General features: G+C 34.7%; 1 protein-coding gene across 4 annotated transcripts in view; it reads left to right on the forward strand.

The window, feature by feature from the left end:
* The window catches only part of PIK3C2G (phosphatidylinositol-4-phosphate 3-kinase catalytic subunit type 2 gamma), a 358,133-nt gene extending 333,192 nt beyond the window's left edge, over positions 1 to 24,941 (forward strand). For all 4 annotated transcript variants that reach the window (XM_030322152.1, XM_030322155.1, XM_030322154.1 and 1 more), the window contains 2 exons: positions 15,721 to 15,846; positions 24,535 to 24,941. In XM_030322152.1, coding sequence (XP_030178012.1) covers positions 15,721 to 15,846; positions 24,535 to 24,687 — 279 coding nt within the window. In that variant the 3' untranslated portion in view covers positions 24,688 to 24,941. The remainder of the gene's footprint in view (positions 1 to 15,720; positions 15,847 to 24,534) is intronic.
* The last annotated feature ends 227 nt before the right edge of the window (positions 24,942 to 25,168 follow it).

Below are 25,168 nucleotides of genomic sequence, written 5' to 3' on the forward strand. Positions count from 1 at the left end.
GTTCACCTACCAAAAACCATCAAAACAAAGTTCTCATGCCTTGCATTTTTCAGAGCTACTTTTAAATGACTCTTTTATTTCTTCTGCTTATCTGAGGACAGAGATAACACTATAATATAAATGACAGGAAAATCTATCTATAAATTCTCAACATATTTTCTTTGCTTATTTCAAGTTTTAACTAATTGTTATTTAGTTTCTGAGCCTTTAGTATTTTCACATGCCAAAGTAATCAGACTGAAGAAGCCGTGCTTCATTTTATTTTAATGTTAAAATGAATTATTCTGCCTGCAGCTCTGTTATATTTAATATTAAGTTTGATGAAAAGAATTGTTTATCTTATATTAAATCTTTGAAGCTTTGCTCTAAGAATTACGTCCCTCCTGTGAATTCACAAGCTAAAACAAAATTTGCTAAATTTTTTCCCTTTTAAAGCAGCCCAATGTGATTTATTCTAGTGAACAGAGACTGACAAAGTAATGCAGTTATTTGGAAGGTTGGCAAAGACTTTTAAAAACAATGTTTCAGTTTATATAACAGAGACATATATAAAAATCATTTGAATTTAAAACATTTTTAAAAATCTTTCTAGCATTTTCCCAAGTAGCCCACTATAAAATGCTCTTTTCCACTGATATCTTCATGTCTCTCTATACATGTCTCTCTATGAATTGCAATGTCTGCAGTGTCTCTCCTGGTCTCATGAATTCCCCTAGTCTGCGTCATTTCCAGACTGTTTTCATTTACTTGCTCCAGAATATGTGCATTCTAGTAGGCTCTAAAAGTAATCAATAAAGATTCCAGACTCTCTTCTGATATTGAATGTGCTCACACTCTCAGAGACTCTTACACTATAGCAAAATGATATGATTTCAAATGAGGTGCAAGTAATATCAGGGAAAGCAGGACACATCTCAGATGGAATGCTGTTTAATCCTTTAATAAAACACAAAATAGGGCAGAATAGTTGTGATATGAAAACAGAAGGAAAGATGAAAAATAACGAGTGTTGATGATGATGTGGAGAAAAGGGAACCCTTGTGTGTTGTTGTTGATGGGAATGTAAATCAGTGCAGCTCCTGTGGAAAACAGTGTGGAGGTTCCTCCAAAAACTAAGAACAGAAATACCATATTTTCCAGTAATTTCACTACTGGATATTTACCAAAAGAAGGTGAAAACCCTAACTGGAAAAGATATATGCACCCCTATATTTGTGACATTATTTATAGTAGCCAAGATATGGACACTACTCATGTGTCCCTTGACAGATGAGTGGATAAAGAAGATGTGGTATATCTCTGTCTCTATCTCTATCATCTCTATCTCTGTCTCAATCTCTATCTTGATCTCTATCTCTGTCTCTATCTCTGTCTCTATAATGGAATATTATTCAGCCATTTTAAAAGGATGAGATCTTGCCATTTGTGACAACATGGATAGACCTAGAGGGTATAATGCTGAGTGAAATAAGTCAGCCAGAGAAAGACAAATAGTATATGATTTTACTTATATGTGGAATCTAAAAACAAAACAAATAAACAAACAAAAGCAGAAAGAGACCCATAAATATAGAGAACAAACTATATTGTTGCCAGAAGGGAGGAGAGTAGGAGGATGGGCAAAGTGAGTGAAGGGAAGTGGGAGATACAGGCTCCCAATTACAGAATGAATAAGTCCTGAGAATAAAAGGTATAGCATAGAGAATATAGCCAATGGTATTGTAATTGTAATAGCATTGTATGGTGACAGATGGTAGTCACACTTGTGGTGAGCATAGTGTAACATATAGACTTGTTGAATCATTATGTTATACACCTGAAACTAATGTAACACTGTGATCCAACTATACTTTAATAAAAAAAGACTTCTGTAGCCTTATTATTCAATAAGCAACTTGTATAGTAATTAATTGAAAGTTCTGTTTCATCTTGCTGTGAATATTTATGGTATTAGATCTCCTAGCCATATGCTCAGAAGGGATGAAGGAACAGAAATGATGGGACTTGTCTCATTCTATGAGAAGACAGATGTATCTAGAGAGGCAATACTGGCGTAAAACCTTGACCTCATCATTTATAGCCCTAAACTTGTCTGCTCACCATATATAGTTCTCCAAGAATAAAAGAATTTGCTTCAAAAGCAGAAGGATAAAACTTTGTTCTCATTTCTTTTCTTCCTCCTCTCCTCACTTTCTCCCTTTATTCTCTTTTCCTTTATTTTACTTTCTCTTTCCTTTCCTATTATTATTAGCCCAAATTTAGCTGTAAGACAAAATATAAAAAATATAGAAGATTTAAATGTGTCCCTTTTATTGTTGGATTTGCTTAAACATTAGACATCGGATACTAGATTTCAAAACACATACACATTGGGCCTTTAATGCACTGAAATTAATATAAAAAAAATAACAGGAGAGAAAGAAATAGACTCAAACACATCAGTAAGAACCCCAGGCTAAATACACACACACACACACACATTTTATTGCATTTTATTTTCTATTTAAAATTTTTCTTACATTTTTAATGTGTATGTGTAGCTTGGAGGTTCTTATTTTTAAAATATATATTCTCCTGGCCTCATAGATCATACAATTCTTCCATATCTTCCATGGACAAGTAGTCCATGAACCACTCAAATGGTTTAATTACACATCAAAATGGCACTCTACATACAATTCCAGTTCTGTACTTGGTACCAAACAAATTGAAGGGCCTGTTGGTGTAGAAGATACAACACTTAGACTTAGTAAAGTTGACAAAAGAGGGTTGTGAAAATAAAGTACAGGTGATGACAATGTTTGACATACAAAGATAACAATGTTCTGTGTATCCTTTTATTATTTATTTTAATTTTTTTTAAATGTTTATATATTTTTGAGAGAGAGACAGACAGTGTAAGCAGGGGAGGGGAAGAGAGAGGGAGACACAGAATCTGATACAGGCTTTAGACTCTGAGCTGTCAGCACAGAGACCCACACAGGACTTGAACTCACAAACCACAAGATCATGACCTGAGCCAAAGTTGGATGCACAACCTACTGAGCCACCCAGGCGCCCCTTGTATATCCTTTTAAAAATAACTTGGCTAACTCCTCTGACTAACCCAATTCAATATTTTTAATCTAGATTTTTGAAAGAGATATGTCATTGTCCTATCCTAAATGCACTTCAATCTAAATAAATGTCAATTTCTTGATAAAGGATAATTTTCTAATAATAATTATCCCATTGATTGTATTTGGCTTATATTTCATTAATAAAAAATTACTCTTCTAGAGCTGGCCCATTATGACATTGATCTCCCATTTCAAAGAATATGAGGCAAAGCAGTGGATAGTGGAGAGGAGCTGGCCCAGATAGAGATATTTCATTGTTCCATGATTTTTCAGGGTTAGTAAACACTGACCCTCGAAGATTACCAATTACTTCTTAATGAAAAAAAACCATAAATTGTTCTTAAACCTATGATAAATAATATGCTAATAATAACTCATCTCTTTCCATCATCAATATTTTTAACTAGTCCTTCCTTTGTGAACTTTACTGTTCACAAAGTGAAACTTCACTGTCCATATATTCTCTACACTTCTTTGACAGCACTCTTTCTGAGGCTTCCTTAGCATTTACAAATGTATTTATATATTTTTAATTCTTTTTCGTTCATTTATATTTGACAGAGACAGAGTATGTGTGTATATGTGTGTGCATGAGTGGTGGAGGGGCAGAGAGAGAGAGAGACAGAATCCGAAGCAGGCTTCAGGCTCTGAGCTGTCAGCACAGAGCCCGACGCAGGGCTCAAACTCATAAACAATGAGATCATGACCTGAGTGGAAGTTGGACACTTAACCAACTGAGCCATCCAGACACCCCAGCATTTACAAATTTAAACTAATGTACGTAATGGCTTAATAAATGCTGGCTTCACCTTTAACCCTTAAATGTGAAGATTTTCCAGTGTTCATGGCTTTAACTCTTCAAATTGATTTCCTAAAAAAATTCCATCCAGTCTTGAGGCTTTGAAGATTATGTGAATTACTCCTAAATTTATATCTCTACTTTAAATATATCTCTGAACCCAATTTACATATTTTCAACTGCCTGATGGACATTTGCACTCTGATATCTTGCCATCTCCTGAAACTCAACAGTGCTAAATTATAGCTCTCTACTTTTCACTGAAATCAACTCTCACTCTTGACTGCTTATTTAAAAAAATTGTTGCACCAACCTCAAGTAACCCCTGGTCAAAATGTCCTTATAATTTATTTTCCATATTTTAACTTATTCCAGTACTGCTATATATAATCATCAGAAAATCCTTTTAGCTTATTGTTACTTTTATTTTTGCCAAAATCCTATTCTATAGTCTCTATTAATTCACTTATGGACTATTTTGATTGTTATGATATTCCTGTCCTTGTGTTCTACTTTCTTAGTCCATTCTGCATAAAACATCCTAAAATTCTATTTTTAACATATCAATAAAAAATGCTAACAGAATCTTTGTAAATCTCAAATTCCTTAGCCTAATATTTAAGGTACTACACAATTTAGCTCTACCTGTCTTTATATCCACCCTCCCCAACAGAAAACATGTATTATATTCTAGATGGTTTACTCATTGTTTATCAAACACGCTCCAGTCATTCTAGCAAAGTATATCATACTTCCTCTTCCCTTCTATTTACCTTCTAACATCCAGGCTCACCTCAAACCTCATCCTTTCTGAATCTCCCAGATCACTCTTGTTCCTGGTAATCCTTCTCTCCTTTGACCTCCTTACACTTACTGTTTACACCACCCATTTGATATTCACTGCCTTATCTCATTTCTTAAAACCTTTATCATTTTGGTTTATCCTGTAGTTTCAATTATATTGACAATATACTTATTGGAAGAAACTGTGGGAAATATATTTTGTATACTCTGCAATGCCTAACACAATAATATGCCCCTAATACATGTTTGTTAAATAAGTGAATATTCATTTAAGTGTATACCACTATGAAAAATAGTCACAATGCAGAGCAGTTAAATTTAAGCTACATTCATAAATGAATAGCTTTTCTCTGTGAATTCTGCTATCTATAATACATAATACTAAACTGAGAATAGTCAGGTGACAAATATTTGACCTAAATAGCCTGTCTCACTTAAAAATGAAGTGATTTCAGTATAAAAACAGAGAGGGAGACAAACCATAAGAGGCTTAAACACAGAGAATGTATTGAGGATCGCTGGTGGGGTGTTGGTGGGGGTAAGAGCTAAAGGGGTAAGGGGCATTAAGGAGGACACTTGTTGGGATAAGCAGTGGGTGTTATATGTAAGTGATTAATCACTAAATTCTATTCCTGAAAATAAATAAATAAATTTCAATTTTTATGTAGATTACACGTTCAAATGATTATATTATATATATATATATTAATTAAATAAATGTATTATTAAAATTTTAAAAATTCAAAAAATAAAGTGATTTCCTGCTGAGGATTATTTCTCTAAATACTCAACAACTCTGGACACTTAACCATATCTCCAGCTGACATAACCATCAATGTACAGGTCACCACATTATACTAATTTTATTTAATCACTCTCTGTTCTTTACTGACAAGCTTATACCCTAATTGCTATTCTTTATCCAAATCTCCCTCAATTCTTCATTCTAACTGTAACAAACAAACAAACAAACAAACAAACAAAACATAAGCTAGAGTCCTGACATTGGTCCTCTTAACCTGGTTTCTTCCTGGCTTTTCTGTAATCAACTTAAGAGTCACATTAGCATCATGCAAAAGACATCTCTCACCCAACAACAAAAATTCAGCATCCATTCACAGACAAAAGTTATGTTTGTGAGAGCTATGGGATCTAACACCATACACCAAGGGATCCAGGCACCCATACATCAGATAATAGACACTCAGTCCTCAGTCCCTGCTGATGACGTTGCAGTGGCTCATGAACTGCTTCCAGCCCCTCTTAGCTATAGTCAGGGAGCTCCTAGAAACCACTGTCTTAGAGAACATTCCACAGATAAAAGAGCCTTTGTGGAAGTCCAGGTTTGCAAAGGAGACATTTCATCACACTGTTGTAAGGAAAAGAAAAAGATAAGTTTGAACACTTTGAAGTGGGGTGTTAGTAAAGACTGGAGGAGGTAACAACTACTTCAAATTTGAAGACAGCGATGCAAAACTTCAAGGAACATGAAAAATCAAGGTAACATGACACCACCAAAGGATCACAATAATCTTTTACTAACCAAACTCAAAGACCTGGAGATTATGTGATTTGCTTGATATAAAGAATTCAAATAGACTTTTAAAGGAAACTCAGGGGCGCCTGGGTGGCGCAGTCGGTTAAGCGTCCAACTTCAGCCAGGTCACGATCTTGCGGTCCGTGAGTTCGAGCCCCACGTTGGGCTCTGGGCTGATGGCTCAGAGCCTGGAGCCTGTTTCCGATTCTGTGTCTCCCTCTCTCTCTGCCCCTCGCCCATTCATGCTCTCTCTCTGTCCCAAAAATAAATAAACGTTGAAAATAAAAAAATAAAAAAAATAAATAAAGGAAACTCAGTGAGCTACAGAAAACATAGAAAGACAATTCAACGAAATCAGGAAAATGATATATGAACAAAATGAGAGTTTATCAGAGAGATAAAAATGTTTTAAAAAGAAGCAAACAAATTTTGGAACGGACGAATATTATAAATGAAAAGAAAAATCCAACAGAGAGCATCACCAACAGAATGGATCAAGCAAAAGAAGAATCTGTGGGATAGAGGACATGAACTTTGAAATTACCCAGTCAGTAGAGAACAAAAAAAGAAAAAGAAAATGAACAAAACAAAAAAAAAAAAGGAGTGAAAAAAGCCTATGTGATCTTAGAATACCATAACAAGAACTCTGAATTATTGGAGTTCCAGAAGAAGAAGAAAGGGAGAAGGGACAGAAAGCATATTTAAAGAAATAATGATTGAGCACTTTCCAAATCCGGAAGGATATTTGGATATCTAAGTTCATGAAACTCATAGTTCCCCAAAACACTCTACTTAAAGAGATCCTCTTCAAAATACATTATAATAAAACTATCAAAAATCAAAGACAAAGAGGGAATTTTAAAAGGGAAAAAAGCTTGTAACTTATAAGCAAACTTCTATAAGGTTTTCAGCAGATTTCTCAGCAAAAATCTTATAGGCCAGGGGGGAATGGAATGATATATTCAAAGTAGTGAACTAAAATAAATGCCAGCAAAGAACACCTTACCTGGCAAAGCTGTCCTTCAGAAATGACGAAGGGATAAAGACTTTTCCAGACAAATAAAAGCTGAACAACAAATGAAAGCTGAAGGGGTTCATCACCACTGGACCTGCCTTACAAGAAATGCTAAAAGGAATTTTTCAAGATAAAATGAAATGATACTAACAGATAATATAAATACATATGAAAATATACAACCCATGGCAAAAATAAGTATACAATCAAAGTGAGAGTATCCTAATAGTGTAATATGGTGGACTACTAACCATTTAACTCTAGTATAAAGGTTAAAAGACAAGAGTATTAAAAATAACTACAGTGAAAAAATTTGTTAATGAATAAACAGTATAAAAGGGGTAAATTGTGACTTCAATAACATAAAAAAATGGGGGAATAAAGGGTAGGGTTTTTGTATGTGATTGAAGTAAATTTATCAGCATATATAGACTAGTAAACCTAAGATGTTTTATGCAAGCCCCATGGTAACCACAAAGCAAAAACCTGCAGTAAATTCACAAAAGATGACGGGAAGAGAAAACAAAGCATACCACTACATAAAATCATCAGTTCACAAAAGAAGGCAGCAAGAGAGGAAGAAAAGGATGATAGAACTAAAAAAACAGCCAGAAAACAATTAATGACATTAGTTAAGTCTTTAGCCGTCAATAATTATTCTCCATGTAAATGGTTTAAATTCTCCAATCAAAAGGCATAGAGTGGCTGGATGGGTAAAACAAAACAAAACAAAACAAAACAAAAAAACAAAAACATGATCCAATTATATGCTGCCTGTAAGATACTCATTTCCCCCTATTTTTTTTTCCTCTATAGCCTTACTGATTTTCTGTATACTAGTTCTATGAATTATTAAGAGAGGGATGTTAAAATCTTTTAACAATAATTGTGCATTGGTATAATGTTACATGAACATTTAAGATTATGTCTTCTTGATTAATTGACTCCTTTATTATGAAATGAACTTTTTTATTCATGGTAGTATTTTTTGCTGTCAAATATACTTTGTCAGATATTTATATGTTTTCCAGTTTTCTTTTGATTGAGGTTGGCATAGTATATATTTTCCATCCTTTTACCTTTAACCTTTCATCTCTTTACATTTAAAGTTTCTTGTATATTTGCTATAGATAGATGAAACACAGATATGATAGATGAAGATAGATGATGATAGATAGACAGACAGACAGACAGACAGGTGATAGAGGACCATACTGTAGGTTGTAGCTAGCAATCTCTGGCTCATAGATATATTGAACCAATAATCACATACAATTTTTGTAATGTTTTTCCAAGTGCTGTTCGTAAGCCAAGTGTTTCATATCCTGGATTTTCAGAATGACGTTTTCAGGCCCAAAAGGAGAACTTGGCATTGAGTCTATTTGTTTCTAACCTTGTTAGATATAGTTCATCATTCTAGCCCTTCACAGCTCATTCCTGATTATCTAATCAAACATACTGCCCAAAACACTCCAATTATTGACAACTGCCCATCATATATCAATATCTTTATTTAAATCATGATAAAACTGTTTACTAGGACAAAATCAAGGCACATTTTTGAGGTATACGAGTAGAGAACTCTTTTACTTTCCCTCTGAATTACTAGTTTCTGGGTTTTTTGCAAAAAAATATTTCATACTATCAAGTATAATATCATAAATCTAATCTTCCAGTGTTTCATCTGTTCTTCACAGTTCTTTAATTATCATTAACAAACGTACTCTGTCTCTTATTTGTACAATTTTCTCAGCATTGGAGGATAGAAGTTAAGGGTTATAGGATTTGAAATCATTTAGAATGGTTCAGTGCAATTGTAAAAAAAAAAAAAAGAAAGAAAGAAGAAAAAGTTTAATTACCACTTAACTCATAAACAATTCTTCAGCATTTTCCATTGAATAGATTGTTAAAAAGAAATGAGGTTTAAAGCCTTACTTCTTATATGTTATTAAGATTGAGAAATGGAAAAACTTCCCAAACTTTGCAAGACAATTCAGTAGCAAAGTCTGGTCTGTAGCTCTAATTAAAACTCTGCATTAAAAGCAATTCAATTCCTATTTATTGAGTCAGAAAAGTGTTTCTATCTACTAGACTGTGACTTCTGTCTAGTTGTTAACTGCATCAAGTTGAGGATGAAAAATCTTTAATAGGTATGTAATAAGATGATCATGCCCATGAGTTTGTCATTTCTTGGAAAGTAAAAACTGTTTCAATCACTTTTCTGTGACCTCTTATAGACTATCCAAAGTGTTAGACACATGGTAGTTTGATTTTTGAATTGTTTAAAAAATTACTGAAAATCACCTATTAGTGACAAGAATTCTATTAAAGGCTTAATTGGTGTGAAATGAAGCAGAAGACTATCCAATTTAATTCATGAGGACCTGAAATCATGCCACTCTATATTAACGAACACACACAGAAAGATTAGAAAGATCATTTCACTATTTCTTTAACTGAGCAAACCACATATCACAAGCACTTTTATTGTACTTTTGTATTTTTGTTGTGCATTGTCATTTTATAAAAAGACCCTCTTCATAGTAGCTAGCCTGGGTTCCAGTACTGCAATCTGGCAGGCACATAGAGGAGGAAAATGCTTTTTTATTATGTTATTCTGTTTCTGGCATAGACCTCAGGTTTTGATAATCCTATCATATTTTAATCATCAGCAGTTGATTTCTACCAAAGCCTATATTATCACATGATGGGAAACATTTAAGTTAAAAAAAATTTGATGGAAAATTCTCATAAATTATTCATCAAAAAGATAAGAACCTATTAAATACAATTAAGCTTTGAATTAATCTACAGAAGTTATTTTTAAACCATCTATCTTCATCACATTTCTGATAAAACTTGATGTAGAAGAGCTCTTAATTTGAATCTGGTAGTTTCCTTTGAATTCTTTGTAGAGACTCAATATATAGGGTAATGGTTAAGAGCATAAGTTTTAATAAAATCTTTTCAATAAAATAAAGACAATCATACTGGCTCAAGGTTTTTTGTTTTTGTTGTAATTTTTTTAATGTTTATTTATTTTTGAGACAGAGAGAGATGGAGCATGAACAGGGGAGGGTCAGAGAGAGAGGGAGACAAAGAATCCAAGGCAGGCTCCAGGCTCTGAGCTGTCAGCACAGAGCCTGATGCGGGGCTTGAACTCACGGATGGTGAGATCATTACCTGAGCCAAAGTTGGATGCTTAACCGACTGAGCCACCCAAGCGCCCCTCAAGGTTTTTTAAGAGAGTGTTTTAAATAAAGCAAATACTCATTATGTGATAGCTATTATGATTATTATTACTATATATGAAAAATAAGTCTCTTCCTCATACACTTATATGAAAATACTAAAGGGTGGTTGTCATACCCTGCAATGTGAAATGGTTTTATTTACTTAATAAATGGTTTATATTGTGCTTTCTTTTTATACCAACATGCTACTGCTTACTTTTTTTTCCTGAATTTTGATAAATTAACCATTTTTCAATATAGTTTTATTCTTTGACCACAGAGACAAGAGAACTACCATTGAAAACCATTTTATTTATTTACTTACTTACTTACTCATTTACTTACAGAGACAACACAAGCAGCGGAGAGGCAGAAGGAGAGAGAGAATCAAGTGGGCTCCACATCCAGCACTGAGCCTGACCTAGGGCTCAACATGGGGCTGGATCTCATGACAAAAAGATCATGACCCTGAGATCATGACCTGAGCCAAAATCAAGATTCAGATGCTTAACTGACTAACTCGGGTGCCCTACATTGAAAGCCATTTATTATTTTTTTTGAAGTTTGTTTATTTTGAGAGAGAGAGAGAGAGAGAGAGTAAGGTAGGGCAGAGAGAGATGGAGAGACAGAATCCCAAGCAGGCTCCATGTTGCCTGCCCAGAGCCAGACACAGGGCTCAAACTCACAAACTGTGAGATCATGACCCAGCTGAAATCAAGAGTTGGATACTAAACTGACTGAGCCACCCAGGTGTCCATTTTAAATGTTGTGTGCAAGGGCACCTGGGTGGCCCAGTCGGATGAGCATCCAACTTCGGCTCAGGTCATGATCTCACAGTTCACAAATTCCAGCCCTGCCCTGGGCTCTGTGCTGACAGCTCAGAGCCTGGAGACTGCTTGTGATTCTGTCTCCCTCTCTCTTTACCCCTCACCTGCTTGCACTCTCTCTCTCTCTCTCTCTCTCAAAAATAAATATTAAATTTTTTTAAATATATACCTCATCCATTCAGTCATTTGATAACTATTTATTTAGTATTCACTATATGCCAAGCACTGTGTTAGGGACAGGATTTCTAGGAATGCTATGAAAGAAAGGCATACCTATGAAAGGGAAGAAAAGAATAATGTAAAGGGAAGCCAAATCTCAAGGGAGGATTTTACATTTTTCATTGGAGATTCAGAGACATATTAAAAGATTAGAATGAAGGAACTGAGGGTAGGGTTAGGGTAGTAGAGTAACCAATGGAGCAAAGCCCAAGGGAAATGTGGAAGAAGTGTAAAACAGCAAGATGTGGGTTTCCTTTCTAAGGAATTTTAATGTCATAAGGGAGATAACATATATAAAACTTTTAAAAATGTAAAGAAAATATTTTAGCAAAATCTAGGATCAATAGAATCCAGAGTTAGGATGATTAACAAAAATTAATTTTAGATGACTTCACATCATCTTCTAGCACAGTAACAATATTAGCCAGAATTCTAGAAGAAAGTGGTAGTAACACTGCCTGACTTCAATCCACTGGGAATATGAAAATCCTCTGGGCGATACAAGGAAACTTCCCATTGCTTAGACTGAGCATCAGACTAAGAACTCTGAATCTCCAAGCCTTATGACTCTTCAGGTAAAAGTGTTAAGTCTCTGTGAAGGTCTAAACTGCAACCAGAGTAAAAATCCTAGGTTAAGGCATTTAGACAAGTACAGGTTATTTAATCACTTTTAAAGTTAAATTTAGGGGTGCCTGGGTGGCTCAGTCGGTTAAGCGGCCGACTTTGGCTCAGGTCATGATCTCACAGTCCGTGAGTTCAAGCCCCGTGTCGGGCTCTGTGCTGTCAGCTCAGAGCCTAGAGCCTGCTTCAGATTGTGCCTCCCTCTCTCTTTGCCCCTCCCCTGCTCAAGCTCTGTCTCTCTCTGTCTCAAAAATAAATAAAAACATTAAAAAATATATTTTAAAACAAAGTTAAATTTAATTCATATAAACATCCGGGCAAAGGGTGAAATGAGAAGTACTGATAAGAAGACAACTAGAGTTTTTAAATAAATTAACTGTGATGTTTAAGGATCAAGATACAGTACAAGAAAGAAAAAAATAATAATAACATTGATAGGACAGCTGCTTTGGAAAACAAAACAAAACAAAAAACAAAAAGAATCTCTGAAAAACCTGAGAAATCAATGTCTGCATTGAAAGCTATTAAGGATATACTAAGTCCACTGCTGTTCAGATCTAATGCACTTCCGATTTTAAATTGAAACCTGTTCTGTTCTATTATCCTAAAACCTTCAGGATATTCAAGGACCTTGTCAAGGACATTAACTTGGAAACAGAAACCCAAACCTTTAGTTGCTAAATGCTTGGTGAAATCTGGTATGCAAATATCTTTCCCCATCTGTGATTGGGAGTTTATTCTTCAGGCAATGGGGGAAAATCTTGAATGCCCCGAGAAGGAAAGTGACATGATCAAAGCAGCTTTACAGGAAAGTTAATTACAACATTGATATATGGAATAAATGAAGGAAAGAAGTGGAAAGACTGAGCCAAAAAAGTCATTAAAATCTAGTTACAATAAGTTAGGAAATAAAGATCTGTGGTGGCGGATGTACTTGGGCAAACAGAGGATATTGATCTCGCTACACTTGGATTTGAAAATCAGTAACAAGGGAGACCCTAGAGAAAATAAATGGTATTATTTTAATATAGCTTTAACAACCTCGAAAATTTTGTTTGGGAGTGTAAGGAAGGATAGACAACAGATTTTGGTTAGATTTTATATAAGTGTGCCAAGAAGATACCCGGATGGAAATATTCACAGGTCACTAGGCTTGGATTCTAAGGATGAACTAGAGATTCTTTATTTGGGAGTCATCTAAACGGTTCTTAGTTAGGGTTAATTTGGTCCCCCAAATGATATTTAGCAATGTCTGGAAGGATGGTGCTATTGGAATCTGGTGGGTAGAGGTCAGTGATGCTGTTAAAATATCTGCAATGCACAGAACAACCTCCTACAACAAAGGATTATGTGGCCCAAATGTCAATAGAGCCAAGGTTAAGAACTCTGCTCATAAATGTCATAGTACATTAGGGATATCTTGTCCAATCAGTGCATATAGTATATTTATGTTTAATTTAAATTTAATTTATAGAAAATAAAAATAGTACCAAACATTTATCAGGTCTTACTCTATTTCACATTACATGGTTTGTCTTTTAAATGCTATAAGACGTATATCACCTTTATCCTCCTTCAACAGGTTAGGAAACAGATCCACCGAAAAGTTAAGATGCCTGCCAAAAGCCACATAGCTGGCAAATTTGGGGGCCCAGATTGCAATCAAAAAGTCCATTTTCAGAACCATGATTCTAACCACTAAGCTGGAGCATACAGGGATTATAGGTGCAGTATCCTCAAACACCATGGCAGACAAGAGAGAATTACAGAGCAAAACATTACTCTCCCGTCATCCTTCTTACCAAACCAAACCACACCAAATCAAAAAAAGTAAAAGCACTCTCTCAAATATTAATAGCAATTCCTTTCTGCATCACCGAAGATTCCATTATCCCATTGAAACATTTCAGAGATTTTTATCCTGGAGGAGGTTTTCAATGGAGGAAAGAAACCTTGAGCTCTACCTGAAGCAGCAATTTTGACAATCTTAGCATTCTGACATATGGTGTATCCAGATGTATTATACCTAATTTGTGAGTAATAACAAAGTACAAAATTTTCCTAATGTAATTTTCACCCTGTAAATTAGAACTGAGTAAAAATTAGTACTATTATAATATATATCATATTTTTTTACTTTCCACTATGTTTTGTTTGAGTGCCAAAGAAAGATATACAATTAAAGCTAATGACATTGGGGCACTGGATGTTAACATATAAATGCCATTGTGGTTCAGAACAGTAAAATGTATTTGTTGAAAATTACCAACTTAATATTTAGAATATAGTCAACCAAATAAGAATTTAATTTCTCAAATTAGACTTTTAAATCATCCTCTTTAAATATAAATTACACATTTATCAAACTAACATTTATCAAACTAGATATTTGGAGTTCTAGTATGATTTATTCTCCATTTGGTCAAGATGATAAAGGTGAAACACATTTCTTTGAAGTTTGGTGGTTTCCAAATTTTTGAAACAATGGACTTATTCCTCAAATGACTATTAAGAAATAAAAATATCCATAATAAGGAAAGGTGGAAAAGAAGAAGGAGAGAAGTTCTGCAGCCAGAATGGGGAAGCTGGGAAGGGAGGAAGTTGGGAGGCCACTTAGGACAACCTGGGGACAGGGGGTCCAAAGATCTAGATATTTACCAACATTAATCTACCAATCAGGCAGTATTTTAGGCAACTTTAGAGGCTCCATAGAACACAGTTTGAGGGGTGCCTGGGTGGCTCAGTTAGTTACACATGCAACTCTTGATTTTGGCTCAGGTCATGATCTCACAGATTGTGAGTTCAAGCCCGGCATTGGGCTCTGCACTGAGGGTGTGGAGCCTACCTGGGATTGTGTCTCCCTCTCTCTCTCTGACCCTCCCCAGCTCAATCTATATTTCTCTCTCTCAAAATAAAAAAAAATAATGATAACAATAATAATAATAATAAAATAAAGAATATAGTTTGAAAGGGGTTATCCAATATATTTTAGGGTAATTTATAATAAAATTATCATAACTATCTTAAAATATTTTAACTATATTAAAGTTGCAGGTCTAACTGGTATATTAATTACATTCTGCTTTAAAATGTGATATTACATAATATGCATATGCTTATCATTAAATGCTACATTTTATTTTATGTGTTAAACTTGCATTTTTTAATTTTCAAGTGGTGGACAGTATCCTGAGGCACTTAATTCCTATCTCTGCCTGTGGTTTATATTTATCTCTTGACCATTTCTGTCAGAACTGCAAATTTATTTTCTACCATAAAAAACTAAAGTAAATTACATTTAATAAGCTTTTAAATATAGTTCTCTGACACAACACTTAATTTAAGATCGATGATTTTACTCTTTTACACTGTGCTTTGGGAATATTTTTGAGCAATGATGAATTTCTTTTGATTGTTCTCTTATTTTCTGGTAAACAGTACTGTAATAAATTTTGATCCTGCCTTTGGTCTCGATATTTAGTAGCTCTGTATTTGTGTTCTTTGATAGCAACACACATTAATATTTATAACCATTTTCCTTTGCAGCATCTCCCAGATGGCTCTGCGCCCAGTGCACATGTTGAATTTTATCTTTTACCATATCCCAGTGAAGTTCGTAGGAGGAAAACAAAATCTGTTCCAAAATGTACCGACCCCACTTATAATGAAATTGTAAGTATGATTCATCTCTTGTCCGGTCGCTTTGTATTTTTCTTACCATTTTTCAGCTTAACAACCAAATATGGAAAATGTGCAGTAATTGGAAGCATTATTCCATAAAGGGAAGACATTTCACAAAATAGCCACTGTGTGCTGATCACTGTTCTCGATGCTATGGGAACTGGAAAATACAGATTCTGCTTTCAAAGCATTTATGAACCAATTTTCAAATTTTGGCTATCCTCCAGCAAGAGCCCACGATGGCGTTTGTTTTGCCTAACATTAAACCTGACTTCATCTTATTTTCTCTAACCTTATTTTCCCTTACCTGGTTTTCTTTACCTAATAACTTTATCATAGTATATCCTGTGTATAACAATAAACTTCATAAAATCTCCTTTGAAAAAATGAAAAACAATAAACAAGTACAAACCACCAGTAAAATTAATTTATAGTATATATAGCTCTCTAATTCACGTGTATTTCACAATTTGAATATCCAAACCCTTAACTTCTTTCTGAGGCAAACCCCACATTTATTCTCCTGACTCCATCCCTTCTCATCTCCTCTGTACCTTGCTTGGATGTTAATTTGTTTGCCTTTCTTAAGGCTACTTCATCCACTGGTTAGGTCAGAAATTTAAAAAAAACAAAACAAACTCCTGAACTCAGCCTTTCTAAAGCACCCACATTTTCTTTCCCTCCCTATTGCCTCCAAACTTTTGCAAAAGTAACTCACATTTCCTGCTCTCACTTCATCACTTCCTTTTCATTCTTTAATCCTTTGCAGTGTGGATTTTGAACTTAAAGATCCTGCTTTATTAAGAGTGACATCAGTAGACTCCTAATTGCTCAATGAGCCTAATGAACCCTTAGGCTCTACTCTCCTGAACATTTCTATAGCCATGCTGCCAACTGCACCCTCTTTTTGACACCCCCCTTTTGCTTGAGTCTTACCTCTTCTGAACTCCCTCCATCTTCTCTAACCACTCATTTAATTTTGTTCTTTGCCATTCTTCCTCTGAAAAATATTCTTGTTTGCTGTTCCATGATCTACCCTCATTTCCTCTTGATACAGTCTCAAAATTATCTTATATACCTAAAAATTTTCATTTAACACCTCTCTGTAAGTTGCATCTGCATCTATTCCTCAAGCCTTGGCTTCTGCCTTAAATTTTTGACCTTCTGTACTTCTGCCTGATTACTAAAGAGCTCCATTTGAATGTCTCCTAGGCACTTTTAAACCAGAGTTCCCTCCTCTGTTTCCCATCTAAAAAGATATCTTCTAATGACACTTTCCTCTCTCTCACTCACTTTTCCAACTAATCCCCAAGTTTTGTCATTTTAAAAGTTTTTTATATGTACAGCCACCTGCCTCTTAAACCCATCACCTTCTGTCTGCCCCATCACTGCTTCTTTGTTTGAGGTCCCTGTGACTTTGGCTACTATAGAATAGCCTCCTATCTGCCTCTTGTGTTTTTCAATCAAATCATTCACATTTCTACCTAAGGTGTCTTTCAAAAGCCAGTCATATTTATTTTTTCTACTATTTAAATTTCTTTTGAAAGTTCCTCATTGCCTCATGGATAATGTATCATCCCTATATACTTTTAAAAAGATTGTTTGGGGTACCTGGGTGGCTCAGTTGGTTGGGCATCTGACTCTTGGTTCCCCTCAGGTCATGATCTTACAGTTTGTGGGTTCAATCCCCACATTGAGCTCAGTACTGATGGTGCAGAGCCTGTTTGGTATTCTCTCTCTCCCACTCTCTCTCTCTCTGCCCCTCCTCTGCACACTCGTTCTCTCTCTCTCTCTCTCTCTCTCAATAAATAAACTAAAAAAAAATTGTTTTGAGATCATTGTAAATTCACATGCAGTTGGTAGAAATAATACAGAGAGAATTGAAATAACCTTTTGCCACTCTCTCCCAATGGTAACATTTTGCATGACTAGAGTACAGTATCACAACCAGGAAACTGACATTGATTAAATTCACTGACCTTATTGACATTTTGCCAGTTTTACATGTGTTCTTATGCATTTTGTTGTATTTAGTTCTATGCATTTTTATTTTCATTCCAATTGGTTCTATGCATTTTTATCACATGTATAAATTTGTGTGACCATCACCCCATCAAGGTCCAGAACAGTTCCATCACAAAGACCCTTGGTGCTACTCTATTATAGCCACAGACACATCCCTCACTCTAATGCCTACTCCCCCATCACTGTCTACTAGTAATCTCACCATCTTTATAATTTTGTTATTTCAAATGTTATATACATGGAATCATGCAGTTTGTAACACTTTGAGACTAACATTTTTCTCTCACCATAATGCCCTAGCAGTCTATCCAAGTAGCTGCATGTCTCAATAGTTTTTTTTCTTTTCACCACTGAGTAGTAGTCATGGTATGGAAGTATAACATTTTCCTTAACTGTTCACCATTAAAGGACATCTGGGTTATTTTTGGCTTGGGCTATTGCAAACAAAGCTGTTGTGAACATTGACGGATAAGTTTCTGTGCAAACATAAGTTGTAACTTCTCATAGATAACCGCTCAAGATGTAATTACTGGAATATATGGTAATGGCATATTAGGTTTAAAAAAAAAAAAGAAAGAACTTGCCATACTCTTTTTCTATACCATTTTATACTCCTACCAGTAATGCATCCAGTTTTCTCTGCATCTATGCCAGCTATTTTTTAATTTTAGTCCTTTTGATAGGTATTGAGTGTGCCTCATTGTGGTTTTAATTTGCACTTACCTAATAACTAATGATGCTGAACTTCTTGTCATGTGCCTATTTACCATCCTCTTTAGTGATAGGTTTCTGCATGTCTTTGCTCATTTGCTAATTGAGTAGTTTGTATTTTTGCTGCTGAGTTTTGAGAGTTCTTTATATATTATGGATAGTAGTCCTTTGTCAAATAAGTGGCTTGCAAATATTTTCTACCTGTCTTCCATGACTACTTTTCATCCTCTTCTCAGGGTCTTTCAAATTAAAAGTTTTAATTTTGATTTTGTACAAGCTATCAATTTTTCCTTTTTTGGCTGCATATGTGGTGGCAAATCTAAGAACTCTTCACCTAGCACTAGTCCTAAATATTTTCTCTTCTAGTTTTCCTGTTTTCTAGTTTTACATTTTATATTTAAGCCCATTATTTATTGTGAGTTAATTTTTGAATGAAGTATGGGGTTTAGGTTGGAGTTCATTTTGTTGTTGTTGTTGTTTTAACCTATGAATGCCAATTACTCAAGCATCATTTATTGAAAAAGCAATCCACCAAATGTCTTTGTAACTTTGTTAAAAATAAGTCAGGGGGCTCCTGGATGGCTCAGTCGGTTAAGCATTTGATTTCAGCTCAGGTCATGATTTCTCACAGTTCATGTGTTTGAGCCTCGTGCTCAGCCAGGTAAGCATCCAACTTCAACTAAGATCATGACCTCATGGTTTGTGGGTTCAAGCCCTGTGTCGGGCTCCTCTGACAGTGCAGCACCTGCTTAGGATTCTCTTTCTCTCCTCTCTCTGCCTCTCCCTGACTTGTGCTTTCTCTCTCTCTCAAAATTAATGAATAAACTTAAAAAAAATAGGTCAAGAATATATGTGTGCTCATTACCTTTTATTTCTTCACACCTAATCCTATTGTCAGGTCACATAAGACAGCTTGTCATTCCCTGAACAATCCTTAGGACCTCTGTGATGGAGCTCGTTCCCTTCACCCTTTCTGCTCTTCTCTGTCAACTTTGAAGCTTACCTCAAATGTGGATTCTGGGAACTACTCCCTCCTAGACTCTTAGCCCACACTTGCCATCTTTTACTTAGTTCTACATGCTTTTTTTCTTCTAGTATATTGTAAATTTCTTCAGGGCAAAGGAAATACCTTTTTGTTTTTTGTTTTTTTTTAGTATCTTTAAAATTTAGCTGTTTCTAAAAAGATTTATGGAATTTAATACTTGGGGTGGTTTTATAAGTGATGCTTTATATGGATGTGTAAAAATGCATATATATTTATACATATAATTTAGTAAGGAAAGATCTTCTGAAATTGTATTATTTATCATGATATCAGCAGCTAGAGATATACTCTCCCAATAGTAGATCATTTGTTTCCATATGTTTTCAGTACAAGACCCCCTACATCAATATCAAGAAATTTCTCTAGACTTAATGCTATACTTCAGCATTTGTAAGCCAAGGAGGGACATAAGGACAAAAAGCCACTGACATTTCAGGAGTTTAAATTAACTTGTGTTTTATTTATTTCAAGCAATATTTTAAAGCAATATTTTTAAATAGTAAATACACATGCATGGAGATTATTTTATATTGCTTATTATTTCCATAAGTTTTCTGATGGCTTGCAATAATTCTGGGTCCTCCCACATTCGTGGCCCATTGATTAGAAATCACTGCAATGCTTTTTTCGTCAGCTAGTACTTGTAGCTTGGACACACTGTTTATAAATTTTAAAGACTTTAAAAATTGTTTGGAAACTTTTAAAATTATTTCAACAATAGTCCATAGTCCATGCCTAGTACACTCTGATCTCTACATAACTCAAATAAGCAGAAATGTTAATTAATATGTGGATCAGTGACTATTTTAATAGTAATGATCACCCTATAAACAAGTTTGGTGGGGAAGCTGGTTGAATTTAGAAAGCGATGAGAATAAAAAGAAGACAACATTTTAATTTTTCTCCCATTTTGTTCTGTGTCTTGTATCAATACAAGAATAGTTACAAGAAATGCCAAAAAAAGTACACCGGTTTCAACTCTGGTTTTACTTTCTCTTGCCCTCTACTGTGCTGCTGGAGGCCTCATCTCTGTGCCAAACCCCTCAAATATTTCTGGGCACCCTCAGCAACAATTTACATATGTTTTCTCGGAAGCCCAGAAAATTATCACATGGCATCCACCTCGTTTTTAACTTGTCCCCTGCTTTGCTTCCCAAATACTGCTACATCAACCACTCAGTATGGCTGGGATTTCTTAAACTGCCGAAGCCACGCAATGTTCTGGGAAGTGGGAGAGAATGACCTCACTCCCCTTTTTATATAAATCTCTTAAAGGAATACAAAGTGCATATTACATTGCATCACCAATGTCTTACAAAGGTTTTCATGAAAATAATTATTTCCATTTTTATTCATAGTTCTCTCTTTCCCCCTAATACCCAGACTGAGAAAGGCTGGGTCAGGGACACTGCCAAGGGTCCCTTTTATATCCACCCTTTAGATACTAAACTTTCTTTGATACAGGGCCAAACTTGTCTATTTGACACTTCCCAGAGTGATTCCCAACAGACTTTGCCAGCAGTCTCCCTGAAAATCCCTATCATGTATAGATCCCTGTTGTAGACATGACTGGACTGGAGGTGGGTGGGGCTGGCACTAAGCATGCTCACAAAACTGCCCTTCAGCTTTTAAGACACAGAGCTGGGATCCTGGCACTAATGCCCTTGCTCTTTTTCACTCTGTTACCTTTGGCATGTGGTTAAAAACCATCATTTTTTGCAATGATTCATTAGAAAAACAGATCGTATTTTAGGGCATAATTATATTGTTATAGCCAATGCATATTGTACGTTGTATTCCTTTCTTAAGTACTGTTCTGTTATAAAGTATAAAGGGGAAATTAGAACAGAACAGGAACATTCTACATGTTTCACAGATCTTAAAATATCTTGCGGAATGTGAATGATTATCTAGCATAGCAGTAAGTGTATGGTACACTCAGTAAGTCATAGCTATGGTTATCTGTAACATCCTCTCGTTTGATATTCATAACATGATGAAAACTCGATTTGTAAATGAAGACATTGAGACCTTGATGTCAAACATTTCGACCAGGGTCCAGCTACTAGTTTTCAAGTCCAAAACTGCCAGATTCCTAAACTCATACCGACCCCACTAAGTTATGCCGTTGGTCCCTTCCTCCCACACCCACAGAGTTTTCCTGTTCTCACTTATTTTGAACTCTCCTTTTCATTATCCTGCCTCCTTGCTGCCCTTACCACCAGTACTAGACACATTTTGGTTTCCATGTTCTTGTTCTTCCACTGAAGTCACGCTAAATACGCTAAATACACTTCAGAATTATTTACTATGCACTCAGGGCAAATAACATATGGTGAGTGCTTGTATACAAGTTAACAGATATTAATTACCCTAAGCAAGGTTTTTTTTCTGTTTGATGCGATAATTTAAAGCCTACAAATTCAGTATTTGTCAGAAGGCAATGAAGACCTGGCTCATGTCTATAAGTAAAAAGTATCATAAAGTTAGATGGAAAGAGCTGTGCATTTTGGTTCTGTTTATGTGAAGACAGAATATTCATATTAAATCATTTGGTGAAAAAGTCTCAAAGAATATAATCATCTGCATACTTCTCTAGCATTACTCACTAATTAGTCATTGCGCGGTAAGAATAGAGTGTTTATTTTTTTCTTTATTTTTTAAGTTTTTATTTAAACTCCACTTAGTTAACATACAGAGTAATATTAGTTTCTGGCGTATAATATTCAACACTTATATACATCACCCAGTGCTCATCACAACAAATAAATGTGTTTTTTTTTAACAATGTTATGGATACAGTAAAGCAATTAAAATAGATCTATATTATCTATGATGTATAATGATTGCATGTTTATAAAACTTGAGTTACTTTTAAGGAAATAACTTTTGCCTAATGAAGCACAGGGTGTAACCTCTAGAGTTCAAATGTTTGTATTTTAACCAGAAAGGCAATTAATTCTTAAAGTCATTTTTTGAGAATTTCAACTTGCCAAATACCAGGGAGGCTCAATTCTGTCTGGAACTGTTTTCTCCAGTTAACTAATGCAAAATAGCAAGAAACAGCTGTTCCTTTTTGTGTATTTGATGGATCTTTCTCAGCTATAATTTACTAGTGTTCAATAGGTACCAGGCTTTGTTGTAAGGCTTACATTCATCATCTCACTTATTCTCCCCACAGTGCTAAAAGGCAAATATTATTATCACCATTATTATTATGCAAATGAAAAAACATATAGGTGACCATAAATGCATACAAATTATTATGTCATAGAAATTTGTATCTTTAGAGCTTATTTATATGATTCACAGAGTTCTTAAGCCAGACTTTTGCAAAGCCCTAATAGTTAGGTTTATTCCATTTTTCTATTTCACATACAGTCACACTTTAAGGGCCCCTTCATCTATTTTCTCTGTAAAATAAATGAGTTTATCTGCTGAAAGTATTGTGAAGAGGAAAATGGAAGATAGTTTAAACAGTTCAAAATAGCCACTGTGGAGAAAAAGAAAAGGAGCTTACTCTATAGTCCTGGAAAGATAAGAGTTCAGGAGGAGATGTGGCTCACAGAGCCTAAGAAACTGAAAAGATAATATTCTGTTTGGAATGAGAATAGGATTCTAGAAGAGGAAGTAGCCAGGAGCTGTCACATGAAGCAGGGTAGACTGAATTAACCTGTTATATCACATCTCATGTCCCTTGATTGAATTGTTTATTTGATAAGGAAATCATTGTTCAGAACAGCTAAAAGATGGCTCTTGAATGGAACTTCATCAATAACTTCATGGGTTCATAAATGGTAGACAAATGCAATGTGATGGACCAGAAACCATATCCATATACACTGAGGAGACCTCCCAACTGACTGAAAGGGTTTCCCCCTCAAGTTGTTTCCTCTGCTTCTTTTTTGTACATATAGAGAACACTTTATTTCTATCTTGTAGCTTGGCTATAAAAAGCAAGCAAGTTTGTAGTAGCATATGAAACTCCTTTTCTAAATGTGTTCTGAGGAGTTTCCCTGGCAACCATGTTGGGTTTATACACAGGTCTCCCCTCCCTTTATGATGGGTAACTAATTTCTTGATAGTACTACACTTCTGAAGTTTCTTTACTACTGTAGGCACCCAGTGGTAATGCCCATGATTTACTTCCTGGAAATTATAACACACAGTTGAACAGATCCCTTTTTAGAAACTAGTTATATGACTAGCAAGTGAAAAAGAGCAAGACACAAAACTGTACATACAGCATAATTACAGCTCAGTTCTTAAAAAGTAATTATATATAGACAACAAAATAAACATCAAAATATTAACTGTAATTATCTCCCAATGGTGGAAATATAGATTTTCCTTTTTTGTTTCATCCATATTTTATTTAATAAGCATGTGTTTTCATAATTAAAAATTAAACAATTTTAAATAAATTAAAGTTAGCATAGAATTAATTCTTCCCATGTAGAAGGAAATATTGTTGTACTGCACTAAATTAACACAAGGAAATCATGGAGATTGGCCTGCTCTCCTCATTAGTCTTCAACAAAGAAAGATAATGTTCAAGGTCCCATGTGGCACAGTAAATTCAAGGACAGTTAAAAGGTGATGTATTTAAATTTCCTCCTAGAGAGTAATTTACAGTCATATTAAATTTGGGATGGACAATTATTAATGGAATCAGAATAAATTCTAAGCTTCTTAGAGAAATATTCTGTCATTAAACTCCATTATGTTAAGAGAACCTTTAGCTTTCCAGAATTACAGTTAGAAATGAAAGATCCTACATTAACATATCTATTGCAAGCTAAATGATATTAATGGCTAAATATTTTTATTAAAAGCAATATTTTTTAAAAAGTGCATTTAAGCATATCTGATTTATATTTTCATTATTCCCTTTTCAGGTGGTGTATGATGAAGTCACAGAGCTCCAAGGACATGTTTTAATGCTTATTGTGAAAAGCAAAAGCATATTTGTGGGAGCAATTAACATCCAACTTTATACTGTCCCACTCAATGAAGAAAAATGGTATCCACTAGGAAACTGTATAATTTGACCATTTCTATCAATGAATGCATTATTCAGTAACTACCTATATCTTTTGCCACTTCTGGGCCTCTTTGTCACTAGAGCAGGACATTTTTGTTGTCAAAGGTAGCATAGTGTATCAAGGACACACAAAAGAAAGACATCAGAATTAGTCTGTTAGAGTTATATATTCTCTACTTGTGTTTCATTGTTTTCTTAGAATCTTTTCTCCTTAACAAAGTGCCAATTTATTGTGTAAAATAAAAGAACACCTAATTTTAATATATCTTTTAAATCAAACACATGCTCACATTTTTTAATTGTGTGCCTACTGTTAAAAGCAACACTCTGACTGTAGTTTCCAAGAAATACGGCCATAAATCTCATCAATTAATTTAAGATCTAAGTATATCTGTAACAGATTTTTAACTTTGAAGTAAATATACATACATGCATACTGACTTATAATCCTATTTATCGAATTATTTATGGAATTAGTAAGCTCCAGC

Source organism: Lynx canadensis, chromosome B4, assembly GCF_007474595.2.
Source record: "Lynx canadensis isolate LIC74 chromosome B4, mLynCan4.pri.v2, whole genome shotgun sequence".
Lineage (NCBI taxonomy): Eukaryota > Metazoa > Chordata > Mammalia > Carnivora > Felidae > Lynx > Lynx canadensis.